Consider the following 13625-nt stretch of genomic DNA (forward strand, 5'->3'; position numbering starts at 1 on the left):
TTGTTTCATATGTTTATCCTTCTTTAGGTTTGATATTCTTCATCTGATTTTTGCTATAAATAAGCTCTCACATTCTATAGTTGGCTGAAAAAATTGCTCCTTGCCAATTTTTGCATTACGGTCCCCGGCAATTGTTTTCTCGTCATGACGTGGACATCAATGAAAGTTAAGCACTAATTGCTTTGCTTTTCTAGTCACCAGAAAACCGCTGCCAAACTCGTGTCGGGTGCTATAGTATATATTGTAGCCTTTTCTCTCTATAATTCCTGAACCAGTCCATCTCACCTCTTGAATCGCTATTACATCGGCTTTCAGTTTATCCAGTTCTTGTGTTAGCAATTTAAGAGCACCTGGGGCATAAAGGTTCCATGTGCAGATCCGTAAATCGTTATTCCTTCCGCTTTCGTTTGCCCTGACTCTGCTTCCCTCAATCTTCCACAGAGTTGTTCAGGTTACCTTCTCTGAAAGGTTTTATAATGTTGAGTTTTGTATTCAGAAATTGCAATTTATTTTCTGTTGAGGCTATGAGATTGATTAGATCGGTGTTGGAACATGGCTCATTTGTATATGCTCATGGTCGCCATACTATCAAACATATAAAGATACGATAGAAAAAGTTACTTAGTATTGGCATTGACTGTGCTGCCCTGTTGGGTCATATCTACATTAATGCACTATCCTACCCGGAGCTTCATCGCCAGTTAACATTTTATGTTACATTCCATAGAACCTTTTATGGTATTAACAATCCTTATGATAGATATTCAGTCTTGGTAAATAATTTAAATATTGATATTTTTAACATAATTTCAACAAAACTTAAAAGAAGCAGTTATATTTTATTTACATGAGAGTATTACTAGGATAATATTTATTTGTGTACGAAACCTAAGCATTTATTGTGAATTAGTCTATTAATGGGGTTTTCTCATATAATAAATAAATAAACTACTGCCTCATCTTATTTTCCAGAGAAACAAGAATCCTCGAAAACTGTGTGATTCACTCGAAGAGTACTAAGCTGAATATTCTCTTTATATATTTCATACCAGTTAACCACAAGTTTTGGATCATTGCTTTGATATTAATTTTTTTCCTTTAAAAATATAATTTTTAAATGAATGTATTAAATAAACATGTGTAGACTTTACACATTTTTATTTCATGGACCTTTGTGGGAGGAAAATAAGCAGGGAACCAACTCAGCGCTGAGTAGTCAGGCAGAACAACATCCTGATGGGTAGAACGATGTGCGTTTCTTTAAAATATCCTTAGAGATGTTCATAGGATTCCTCCCACTGTTTCTTCCAGTAGTATGATTCTGCTTAACGCCCCTGGTCATACCACAACTTGGATTTTAAAACATTAAATTTGACATGTTGTGTAACTTCTTATTCTTTACAGTTATTTTAAACAAAAAGATAACAAAATCATCATGAATATTCTTTTTTATTTAAATATTGTGTTATATTTGAACATGCATAACATAAATCTTCATTCTCTGCAGCCATCTGATCAAATTTATCAACCATATTTTGATAGCTCTCTTGTCGCGACAAAGAATAATTTGATATTTCTGTTGATACTAAATGGGAAAAATTCGTTGATTGCTGCGAGGTAATTTGTTTTTCAATTACAGGCAGTGGTCCCTGAAAAAATATGTTTAAATAAATATTTTTTTGTAATAATTAATGGAAAAATGCAAATATCCTCCAGTTGCTAAATATTTTCACTTGAAACGGAAAAGCAATGGCAAATAAAAGCTGACTTGGGTACTGCTTAAATGAGCCTGCACTGTTATAAGCAAAAGTGAAATTTTGGAAAGCTGAATCTTTACTTGGATTTAAGTGAATTTTTGTTTACCAATATCATTTATAAATAGATTTTAAAAAAAGAGGAACACAATGAGAGCCCTGTGGGATATATGAACAATGAATTTCTTTTGAAATTAAACTATTACTACAAACTTGCTTTTTTTAACCTTTCAAGCTATTTAACAATATGAATACCTAATAAATGGACTTAATACATGTTTTGATGAAAAGACATATATACCTTACACACATTACAATTTTTCATCCAATGTTTGTCAATACTCAGTTTATCACCAGTTTTTAAAACAGTTGTTACAGTGGCTGGATAACTGACTTGCAGATCTTGGACAAACTTCTTCATTAAATCTTGTATAGAAGAATATGGATTTACATCTAATTGTCTTACAATCAGTGGTTCCAAGTTATTTATTTTATTGTAAAATGCTAGTTCCTTCATGTCAAAAAGCCTCAGTGGTCTGAGAATTTTAACGTCATCATCTCTATCATCACAAAAACCCTACAACATAATATCACATTATGTAGATATAAAAGACTACAGACAAAATTGATGGTATTACCGTATCAATGGATATGTGAGGACCCCTTCCGAGGGATATATTAGAAAGTAAATTAGAAGCTATGTCCACAGATATTTCTGGAGTAAATATAAATTTGCATTTAAAATGCTTTGCACTATCTATCAACATTTGTCTCCTGAAAAACAAAAGTTTTAATAAAAAAACCCAAGAAACACTTTTTTCTATCTCTGTCACTATATTATATTACTAAAGTTCTAGATGAATATTATAAGTATTTTAAACAAACTAATATCTAACACATAAATAACTAACATTATTTTAAATTTTTTGTTATAATTATAAATGTTAATGATAAATTTTGTACAATAAAGATGATTTTGAAGCTTTTATACAAAAGTTTATCATACTTTTACACACATTAATAAATGTATATTATTATTTGTTAGTTTTGGGTCAAAAAGTGTAAAGGTTTCATAAGAAATTGTTAGCACTTGTGAACAAAAATCTGCATTTTCTTAGAACTGTATAAAACAGAACATGTGATAAAAACATTTGTGGGTAGGTACTTAAAACAAAAAAATCACAGATGATTCTTTATCATCTTAGACTTTACCTCAACAAAACTTTAATATCACTTTTATTGCTTTTTGAAGGTTTTCCATCTATAATCTGTTCCAATTTATTCTTATCATCTTCTGATATTTGTACATTTTCGGTACACATAAGTTCATTTAATCTATATGGCTGTGTAACATAATCAGCAAAAGATATGAGATTTAAAGTAAATCCAAAAGATTGGGCTTCTTTCTTAGCATTCTCCAACAAATGTCTTCTTTCATCAAGGCTAATATGATACTGATCTAGAAGATAAATAATTAATATAATGAAGTACAAAAAAATCTATGTATTTTTCTTAAGTATTTTTTATGAAATTATAGATGCACTGAATTATTTTAAAGCCTAAATGACATATTGGCAAATACCACATACATACATACCATCAACAAATAAAATAATTGGTTCAAATCTCAACTTCTTTGGAGTGTTTAAATCTAAACCAGTTCTTAAAAAATGCAACAAAGCAGTACTTGGGTGCCCTATTTGATGCCACACCAACACCTTATCTTTTGGGTGGATTAGACGAGATTTTCCCAGTGAAGCTTTGAATTTGTGAACTGTTCCAACTAAAAAACAATTCTGACAATAGGCATCTTTACTTCTTAGAACTATGCATGGCTTTTCAGTTCTGCATTTATTACACACCTCAGCACTGAAACAAATTTAAGTAATATACTATTTGCGCGTTTTTAAGTTCCTGTATATTTTAAAATTTACAAGTTGTCATCTTACATTTTAGATGTTTTTGTGATCGGCATAAGTTTATCTGCTTCATTGTCATAAACATCGTCACCAACGCTACACATCTTTTGTGTAATGTTTATTTATATGTTTTGCGCAAAATTCTTTGAAATTTCACGTTTTATAAAAAACCATAACCTACATTCATTCGTGATTCACAATCACGAAAATACCCTTGATACCTTATTTATGTGGTATTTTTATTTCTTGCTTAGGCAATTATTCGTGCTATTTCAAAAAAGTTAAACCGAGATTAAATATGTTTATTATTCTGTATTGAAAAAGTTTGTTATAGGTTTCAATTAGGAGAAAAAATATGTCTTAATTCTAGTCGTTTTAATTTGTGATTCCATAGTAAACTTCCATAGTAGTAGATTCCATAGTAAAAGTTTGAAATCCAGGTAGCATTAATACACTAAATTTGTGTGTTGGTAGTATTAAGGTATGACATTTGACATGTGTACATAACATTTTTACAATAAACGTCAAAAAATTGTCAAGCTTATTATTCCACTTGACAAGTTGTCTAGACAGTAAAAACATAAAACATAACCTAAATGATTTGACGATGGCTATGTTTAGGGCTTTAGGAAGAAATATTCCTTTTTTAAAAGAACAATTTGGAGCACTCTTAGGCAATACTAGTACTTCCGTAAAATTTATATGTGGAGTAGTACTTTTAAGTTATGGGTTATCCTTCTCAGATGAAGCTGTCAGAGTGATATCTGTTACCCCTGGCTATTTAATGCCACCATCCTTTTGGATATGGACGACTTTTACGTTCTGTTTCATGGAAATACATTTTTATGAAGTGTTAGTGGACATTGTAACTGTGGGACTTTGTGGGAAGCTGATAGAACCTTTATGGGGACAAATGGAGATCATGACTTTTTTTGCTATAGTTAATTTGGGTGTAGCTGTATTAACCACTGCGTTTTACTTTATTTTATATTGTTGCACCTTTAACACAGAGTTTCTGTTTAGTGTACACATACATGGATTAGCTGGATACATTGCTGGAGTTTGTGTAACAGTGAAACAGATCATGCCTGATCTAGTTATATTGAAGACACCATTTGGAAAAATAAGCAATAGAAATGTACCATTAACAGTATTTTTCTTATCTGTCATAGTTAAGCTTATAGGACTTGTTGATGGTACTTATCCAACAATGTTTTTCAGTGGGATGATTGTTAGTTGGGTGTATCTGAGGTTTTATCAGAAACATTCTAATGGCACCAGAGGAGATATGGCAGATTATTTTACATTTGCAAGGTAATGTGAGAAAATATTTTTGTTTTCATAAATGATAAATACCTAAATAAAAAACAGCTTATAGAAGACTTCACATAGATAATAACAGAAAGTTTGTGTGAACATTAAAATTTCTTTATAAACTAACAGAGTTTTGAGGAAGTATTTACACCTGCTTTCAAATGTTTATACTTTTTCATAAAAAATCTAGGGTTTAAATTAGTGACACACATAATAGAAGAAAAGAGTTTCCTGAGTTGATGTTTGACCACATCATAAACTTTTAGAAAAGAATAGAACTGAAAGAGATATAATAATTAATATAAAAACAAGTCAATAGTTCTAGTACATTCTAGTGCAATATAACTATTTAACTCCCCAAAACCTAATTCACTTAAAACTTATTCAAAAATGTTTTTCTTTTCAATTTAGATATAAAATGGGTGAAGATACAATATACTTTAAGCAATTTTGTTTCAAATGCAGCTAATTTGCCATAAATGGCTGTCTAAATATTCGTACATTAGGCTTTCACAAACCATGTTTTTATTATTAGAAATTATACAATAATAGCAACAAAACTAATGAACTAACAAATGTTTACAAAGAAAACTTAAAATTATAAACAAAATAAATTTATGTCAGGTGGTAAAATCTAAAGCAGTTAGTGTGAAGACCAACATTATATTTGCTGCAAATAACAGATACTCATTAATGGCATCTTGCACAATGTCTCTGTGTTTGATTTTTAATCAGCCAATGATCAAATCTATCATATCGAACTTCATCAAGGGCATGTGTAAGAGTATGATGTTTAGGTGCTGATCTTTTTCTTCATGTGCCATATCTGAATTATCCAACTTTGGTGATTACCATTCCAAAGGCCTCTAGATCTTCTGCCACATGGAATAATTGTCCTGCATTTGATATCTGAGTCCATTCACCAATGTTTTTTTAACCAAGAAACTTGTTTTCTTTCTACATCTCTACTGCCTTCTATTTTGCCTTTAATGATCAGTTGTAGTGCTCAGGTATTCTATATAATATGGGTGTTGATAATATAGGAATTACTATTTGTTGAATTTTTGGCTCAATATTTCTAAATGATATCCAGGAGTTCACTATCGATAAATTGAGGAGAATATTGGCTAATACCATTTTGGACTTCTAATGTTGATAATGTGCAAGCCACTGGCCAAACAAATTCACACCTCCCATGCCAGTATTTTATTCCTGAATTAAAGATGGCTGGAGAACAGCTACCCTTTGTTTATGAATATGACTGTAACATTTACAAGTTGTTGTTTCGGTGACATGATCATTGCTTCCACTGATAGCCAATGTAACTTGGTTATTATCATGCCAACGTAACAAATATATATTTTTTGACTCATCTCTAAGACCATTAGTAGATCCATGGGTTCTTTGTTTTAAATCTTTTAATGGCGCATGTTTGATATGATCAGAGCGAACTGTTCCAGTCACAGTTATAAATATTGTACTGTTTCATTTCTTTGAGTAATAGCAAAGAATTAAAATAATTATCTAAAAAAAATTTAACTTCTTTTAGGAACACATCTTAAAGCCATCCTTTTAGTAACAGAACTGCCTAAAGGCATATTAGGATCTCTTTGGCCTTTTCCCTCATAGAGTAGAGTAGATTTTTATTTTTGCATAATTTTTTTAACATAATTGAGCAAATAATGTCACATTGTTAATCACAGATTAAAAATATATATATATATATATATATATATATATATATATATTAAGATCACAGATTAAAATATATTAACATTACAAATTAAATATGCTAGTCAGAGAGAAAGATAGGCCAGGCACACTGCCACAGTATAGGGCTCAATGTTAACTAGGTGTTGAAAAACCTTTCTTTTAAAAGCTCTATAGTGTGTTTCCTGTTGAATGTCAGATGGTAAACTATTGTTAAATTTAACACATGCATACAAAGGACTTCTTTCTGTTAGGACAATCTGTGAAGTGGAAAATTCAAATTAAGGCTTCTTGTATTATATTATGTTCATATATATGATTTGGAAGCAGGTGATACAACAAAGTAAAATTTTTAAAGAGGAACATAAAACATTCAAATATATAGATAGCTGAGAAAGTGAGTATATTGTGTGATTTTAATAGGCCTCTACAGGATTCTCCTGCTTTTAATCTCAAGATCACCCAGACTGCCTTTTTTTTCATTTTTCTACCTATTTCCATTTTTCTACTTCACATATTTTTGGGATTTGGTATTCACTCTTCACAAATTTGTTGAACAAATTCCAGTGACCAGAAAAGCTTCAAAAAATCAATTGGGCGACCTCCTGATTTGATCATATTATTTATGATTTGAGTTCGATTTTAAAGTTTATTTTTTGTTTTTAAATTAGAAGCCTCTTCTAACCCTTCTTCAAAATGTCAAGGTTTACACAAATGTCTTGTTTTTTTAACTTTCAATTTTTCAAAGTTGAGTTTCATACAATTTAAACTTTGATGACATATGCTTTAAAGGGAGTATTACTTTTCTGCATTTATTTAAGGTATTTAAAAATAACCAGAAACCAATCATGAGGAATAGCATTTGACACAGCTGTGTTGTAGGTTTCAGTCGATTTTTCCCAATACATTCTTCGATTTGAAAGTTTCACGGATCCAGAAAGCAACAAAATATCCAAAAATTTATAGAACTCTACAGGAGCAGTTTTATACTTCACATATTTTTAGGACTCTTCGCAAATTAGTTAAACCAATTCCAATGGCCAGAAAAGTTTAAAAAATCAATTGATGCGATCATATCATTTATAATTTGAGATCGATTTTAAAGTTTATTTTTTTTTTAAATTAGAATCCTCTTTCAACTCTTCTTCAAAATGCAAGGTTTACACGAATGTCTTGTTTTGTAGACTTTCAATTTTTTAGGCTTAGATATGTTCTTTGCTGATAAACCTGTTCTCATATTTAAATTTGAGGGTTCCAAATTCAAGTCCTTTCAGGGTCATGTGTAATTATTTCCACCTAAGAGCTTTCTGCTAGATATACAGGGTGTAGTTTACATGGAGTGGATACCACAAATTCAGACAGGTAATCAATATTACTATTTAGAGGATTTATGATGACTGCTCGAAAAAAAAAAAATTGCAAAAAGAAGCACAAAATGTGAAAGAGAACTCCTTTATTCTCACCAGGTTAACGTGCTGTTCCCTAAAATTTAATTGTTCTTGAGAGGAATCAGCTATGAGTCATTAGAGAGAATGCAAAACAAAAATGGACGCATCTAATGAACAGCCTATGGGAAGGTTCTTATGTAGCATTGTAGGAATGCAAAAGAGTATAATTGCTAAATAAAAATGTTATACCAACAGTGTCAAAACTTGCCAGACCTTGTATCTAATCTTAAGAAAATTACTTCCTCTTGCCTTTTCTTTGTATTTGAATATGATTTGTTTCAGCTTTTTCCCCAATGTCATTCAACCACCAATTGCAGTTTTAAGTAACGTAATTCACACGGGTTTGGTTAAAATAGGATTATGTAGAAAGGTAGTTAGAAAGTTTGATATGTCCAATCCAACTGGTGTTACAGTTACAGTACCTATTGCAGATCAGCATGATATGGAAAGACGAAGGTAAGTGGTATATTAAACATGTACTCTTTTTTATTTATTTACTTTATAACTGTTATAATATAATGAGTTTATAAATGAAACTCTTTAATATTGATCTGAAACATATGTTGTCATGACAAACAGTATGATCTCTTATTCCATGATGTCCTTTCTCCAATGATGCTCTGAAATGCCATTTTTTATATCTTCCAACCATTTCTTTTTCGTGCTTGTTCTTTTCCGTTTTCCGCACTTACATCTTAACAGCATTTGCTTCACATGCATATGTCCAAGTATGGTAAACCTGCCTCAGCCATCTTGCTCTTCGTGCTCGTATTTTCTGGACTAAACTTGGTTGGTTGTACATTTCAATACTTCATTGTTTGTTTTCTACTGTGTTCAACCTCAGTAGATCTTACGCAGCACCTTCCTCTCCCAACATTTTAAATTAAGTATATCCCTATGGCTTAAAAAAACGCAGGTTTCACGCCCAAAAATTACAGGATGTTGTATAACCGTCTTATATATTCTTGGTTTAGTTTTTCTATAGATCAGTTTGGATTTGAGCATTTGGTTTAATGCTCCGATAACGTTACTTCTTCTTGCCCTAATCTTTTAAATCTCCATATCTTTTTCTGCCTTGTTTAATTGGTAACTGAAAATTACTCACTTCAAATCTATATTAATTATCGCATATATTCCTTAATTTTATGATTTTTTCTCCTATTTCCTGCGTACCAATTTCCAAAACAGTTTGTTTTGTCTATATTACTTAAGAGCCCAAATTGCTTTGTTAACTTCTTCAGTTTTTTAAACACATTGTCAAGTTTAATACCTGTACCTCATAAAATATTCAAATGAGACATAAATAAATTGAAATCAAGTCATTTTGTTTTAAAAATGGTTCTAAATTTTAATAAGAAGGCCATTGCATATATTTTCCTTCTCAGATATCCCTATTTTTAGATAAAACAAATATTTGCTTATCTATTGAATTTAAAATAATTACATTTAAAGTAAAAACGTATGTAAACTTTAATATTTCACAAAAATCAGGTGTATAGGAGAATGAAATGTTTAGATTTATTTAATATAATACTAAAATATTTGCTACTGTATACTACTGGAACAGTGCGAATACTGAGTCGAAGGAAGAAGATAGAGAATTTAATATCACTCAAATTTCAATTTAAATCTATATACATATAGAGTTGGGATAAAATATAATTCCAAGTAAAGATATTTGAAACAAAATAGATGTCACTATGAATATGAGATGTCTAATTTTTTTATTACTTCATCGTTCTATATGCATAAAAAAATTAAGGCTTCTGACATTTTCATTATTTTTTTATATTATTATGTTGTATTTTTTAGACAAATCGCGCTAAAAGCTCTAAGCGAAAGATTATCGAAATCATACAGCGATAAACAACCGTTGTTACCACCAAAACAAAGTCCAAAAACGTTACTACCACTTCACGCACCGTCAACATCGAAACAAATCCACCAGAGTCCCCAAATTGTACCCAAAGCACAATCTGACATCAGTCCTCCGATGAACATAACCCAAAAATCAGATGAGTAACATTTAAGTCTTAACCTAAAGTATGTATAGAATTGTTACATTATTTTGTAATATATGTGAAGTCTTATTAAGAAAATAAAGTATTTATTGTTCGTAAGTTGTTTGTTTTAATTTCTTACACACATCAACAGATTTTTGTATGGCTAGAAGAGGTAAGTTCATCCGTTCTGTCAGTTTATGCAACCATACATACATTGGAGAAGAAAATAAAAGAATCCCGTCTTTAAACATTATTTTTACATGAAAAACGTTCTTTTCTAAAAATTGTCATTGATTACATAATTCAGTAATGGCAATAAAATATCAAAACAATAACATGGAGTTACAGCTAACGGCAAAGCATTTATAACAATTGATGGAATGTTATAAATTGTCATTGTAACTCCTGGATGAGTTTTCATCCAGCCATCCATCTGACTGTTAATATATATTTTTTTTAATGGTGCAAACACCGATCTGTCCAAAGGCTGCAATCGACAAGAGCAATGCGGAGGCAAGGTCAAGAGAACAATGCCATTTTCCTTGCAATAATCTATTACCTCAACCGACAAATGGGAATCGTGATTGTCCAGTGTTAATAATACTGGACTTTCCTTAGAACATTTAATGTTCATATGAAAATGTTTCACATAAACTAAGAATTTCACTTTCGTCATCCATCCAAAAGGATTACTCGTTCCTATACATCTTGGTGGTCCACTAGAAACAAAATGTTTTCGCGGAAAATAAACATTGGCGGCACTGAGTTTCCACTGGCATTCACTGCTAGACACACTGTAACCAATGTTCCTCGTTCCTCAGAAGTGACCGCCCCTACTTCCTTCACACCTTTTGATACTATTATTTTTGCAGGTATTTGAAATGTAGTTACCCCGGTTTCATGTAAGTTGTAAATATCGTTTGCTCCAAGATTGTGCCTATTTAATACTTGTCAAAGAATATATTTACATTGTGCCTATTAAAGCTTGTGGCTCGCCTGAAGGGTACGGATGGATAACTCATTGTGGCGTTTTAAAAAATTTGTTAGCCAGTCAGCAGATGCAGTCTCAAATTTGGTCCAGTTATCAGGAACAGTTACGTTATTTTTTAAAGCAAACTGAAAAGCAAGCTGTTTAAGATCTTTTGAGGAAAACCATGACACATCTTTGAATATTCAGTAAGATAGGAAGCTAATTCATTTTCTTGTAGATCAGAGATTTTCCGATTTTTTAAATATCCTGTAGGCATGGTATTACACCTGAAAAAAAAATTAACGAGGCATGTGCTATACATGTTTTCATAGAAAAAAAAATTACGATTTTACTACACCCACTATCAAGCCCACTTTTCTGGATCTTTTTGACGTATCTCTGAAGCGTCATAAATTTAATCCCGTATTCATCCGCTACTGGTCTAAGAGGTCTTTCATTTTCTATAACCTTTGCTGCAGCAATAATGATTTCCTGTGGCGTTTCACCACGCTTAGTTTTTTTCTTGTAGGTTCTCATTTTGATCTATTAAAAATGTACAATTTTATTTACAACAAAATCTAGGTTACTAATAAACCTTCAGACAAATTTCTTGAAATTGGACAGGTTGTTACAGTAACTACTTGTGTGTGTGTTTGTGCATTATTGGCTTCGGAGTCTCTGTCCATTCGCCATTTTACCTTTATGGGATTATTTTGTATTTTTTATTCGGAAGCTCTAAAGGAGTGACCCTTGCTTTCTTCTCGTTTGCTATACAATCATAGTCCTGCTCTAATTTTACAAAGAAATATTTCCTATATATCTAATTTTACAATTATACCTTAGATTTTTATTTCTCTTATAACATATTCAGCTTGTTTTGAATTATTTCCTTTTGTTGTGTTCCTTTTTTTTATATATACATATATATATATATATATATATATATATATATATATATATATATATATATACATATATTTATTTATTTGTTTTTTTTTCTTATCTTTTTATCTTATATAATTTGGGATATTAGACTAGGATACAATTTGACGCTCAGGGGTCGATCAGAGCATTTAGACGAGACAGGTGGACCTCGGATGGACTTAGGGCTTTGCACGAAGGGAAAAAAACATAGGCTATAAACTTAATCTAATACATAAAATATGTTTATACAAAATTTGATAAATAGTACAATCTTCTGAACTTAATAATTGGGTTAGGTTATATGGTTTGGCGATTTTGGGTATTTTGGTTATTTCTTCACTTAATACTTTTACTTCATTACTTATTTTAGAACAGCATAATATCATGTGCTCTGTTGTACCTTCTTCTCCGCATGTACAATTAGGAGAATCACTTAATTTTATTTTATATTTATACTGCGGAGTTAAAACATGGTTGAACCTTAATCTGCACAATACAGAGAAAAACCGCTTACTTCCCGACAGTCTTGAGAACCAAGATTGGCTAGGAGGCTCGGTAACTATGTTTTTATAAAATTTTCCTTTTGGACTGCTTCTATACATTTCTCTCCATTCTGTTAGTAATATGGGCTTTACGTGGCAAGCAATTTCATTGTGAGGACATTTATACTTTAAATATTCTCCTGTTCTACTTCCTATTTTAGCTTCTTCATTTTCTTTTATTCCACAATGCCCTTTAATCCAAACAAGTGATACATTAATCTTTTGAGATTGTAGTTCATGAAGTTTAGTAATTATTTTGGTAAAAATATAATTACTATTGACCTGGTGGATATTTTTTATTTTGATAACAGCACTTTTACTATCTGAACAAATTGCAAATGATTCTTCTGTAACTTTCATATTACTTATATATAGAAGAGCTTCTAATATGGCGATTAATTCTGCCGTATATATTGTTAGTTTTTCATTTAATTTATAAGATTTTTTAATGTTATTATGTGAATCAAATATAGCGCAACCTACTTTATTGTTACTCTTTGATGCATCGGTGAATATATAGCGACATCTGGGAAGATATACTTTTCTAAATCTTGCTTAAATATGTATTGTCTAATTCTTGGGTGAAATTTTGAATAATCTTGGAGAAAAACACAGTTAATTGGATGGATGTTGTAAATATTTATACTATATAATGGATCTATATCTAAAGAGTGTATTTCTTCTATTACGTTATGTATTACATAATATGACTCTGTAATAGTTAAACTTTTTTTCGACTTCCAATAACTGTGGGTAAGATCCGATGTCAACAGTATATTAATTTTTTCGACTAAGTCGCTTTTTTTGGAGCTTAATTTAGCTATAAAATTGGAAGCTAAAATCTTTCGGCGATATTTTAGTGGAGTTTCCGCTACTTCTGCAAATAAACAATCAATTGGTGTACTTTTTAAAGCCCCTAGGCATAGTCTTAGACACTTATTTACTACGTGGTCTATTTTTTCTAGTTGACTTTTTGAAGCTTGGTCGTAGAAGAAACAACCATAATCCAGTATTGACCTAATGTAGGATTTGTACAGAAGG

General features: G+C 30.9%; 3 protein-coding genes across 3 annotated transcripts in view; 2 read left to right on the plus strand and 1 right to left on the minus strand.

Annotated features, from left to right (window-relative positions):
* The window catches only part of LOC140434330 (ATP-binding cassette sub-family B member 10, mitochondrial), a 35088-nt gene extending 33723 nt beyond the window's left edge, over positions 1-1365 (plus strand). The window contains exon 2 of the mRNA XM_072522499.1: positions 973-1365. The gene's annotated coding sequence lies outside the window, so the exon portion shown is untranslated. The remainder of the gene's footprint in view (positions 1-972) is intronic.
* A 65-nt stretch (positions 1366-1430) lies between these two features.
* Positions 1431-3886, minus strand: Ctu2 (Cytosolic thiouridylase subunit 2). The gene is made up of 6 exons (XM_072522500.1): positions 3704-3886; positions 3352-3623; positions 2967-3213; positions 2393-2528; positions 2056-2331; positions 1431-1649 (listed from the first exon to the last, which is right to left on the minus strand). The coding sequence occupies exons 1-6, from the start codon at positions 3775-3777 to the stop codon at positions 1434-1436; spliced, it is 1221 nt and encodes a 406-aa protein (XP_072378601.1). The 5' UTR covers positions 3778-3886; the 3' UTR covers positions 1431-1433.
* Positions 3887-4208: 322 nt separating this feature from the next.
* LOC140434332 (transmembrane protein 115) lies at positions 4209-10260 on the plus strand. The gene is made up of 3 exons (XM_072522501.1): positions 4209-4987; positions 8428-8601; positions 9958-10260. Exons 1-3 carry the CDS (start codon positions 4281-4283, stop codon positions 10166-10168), a joined length of 1092 nt encoding a protein of 363 aa, XP_072378602.1. The 5' UTR covers positions 4209-4280; the 3' UTR covers positions 10169-10260.
* The last annotated feature ends 3365 nt before the right edge of the window (positions 10261-13625 follow it).

This window comes from Diabrotica undecimpunctata, chromosome 2, assembly GCF_040954645.1.
Source record: "Diabrotica undecimpunctata isolate CICGRU chromosome 2, icDiaUnde3, whole genome shotgun sequence".
NCBI classification, from domain to species: domain Eukaryota; kingdom Metazoa; phylum Arthropoda; class Insecta; order Coleoptera; family Chrysomelidae; genus Diabrotica; species Diabrotica undecimpunctata.

Bases quoted from the DNA above. Each gene is read 5' to 3' on its own strand.
- Ctu2 (XM_072522500.1), bottom strand. From the start codon at position 3,777: ATGTGTAGCGTTGGTGACGATGTTTATGACAATGAAGCAGATAAACTT. The intron at 3,214-3,351 runs GTATGTATGTAT...TTTATCTTCTAG, and splicing joins AATTATTTTATTTGTTGATG to ATCAGTATCATATTAGCCTT. The intron at 2,332-2,392 runs GTAATACCATCA...ATTATGTTGTAG, and splicing joins CTCACATATCCATTGATACG to GGTTTTTGTGATGATAGAGA.
- LOC140434332 (XM_072522501.1), top strand. From the start codon at position 4,281: ATGGCTATGTTTAGGGCTTTAGGAAGAAATATTCCTTTTTTAAAAGAA. The intron at 4,988-8,427 runs GTAATGTGAGAA...GATTTGTTTCAG, and splicing joins GATTATTTTACATTTGCAAG to CTTTTTCCCCAATGTCATTC. The intron at 8,602-9,957 runs GTAAGTGGTATA...TGTATTTTTTAG, and splicing joins CATGATATGGAAAGACGAAG to ACAAATCGCGCTAAAAGCTC.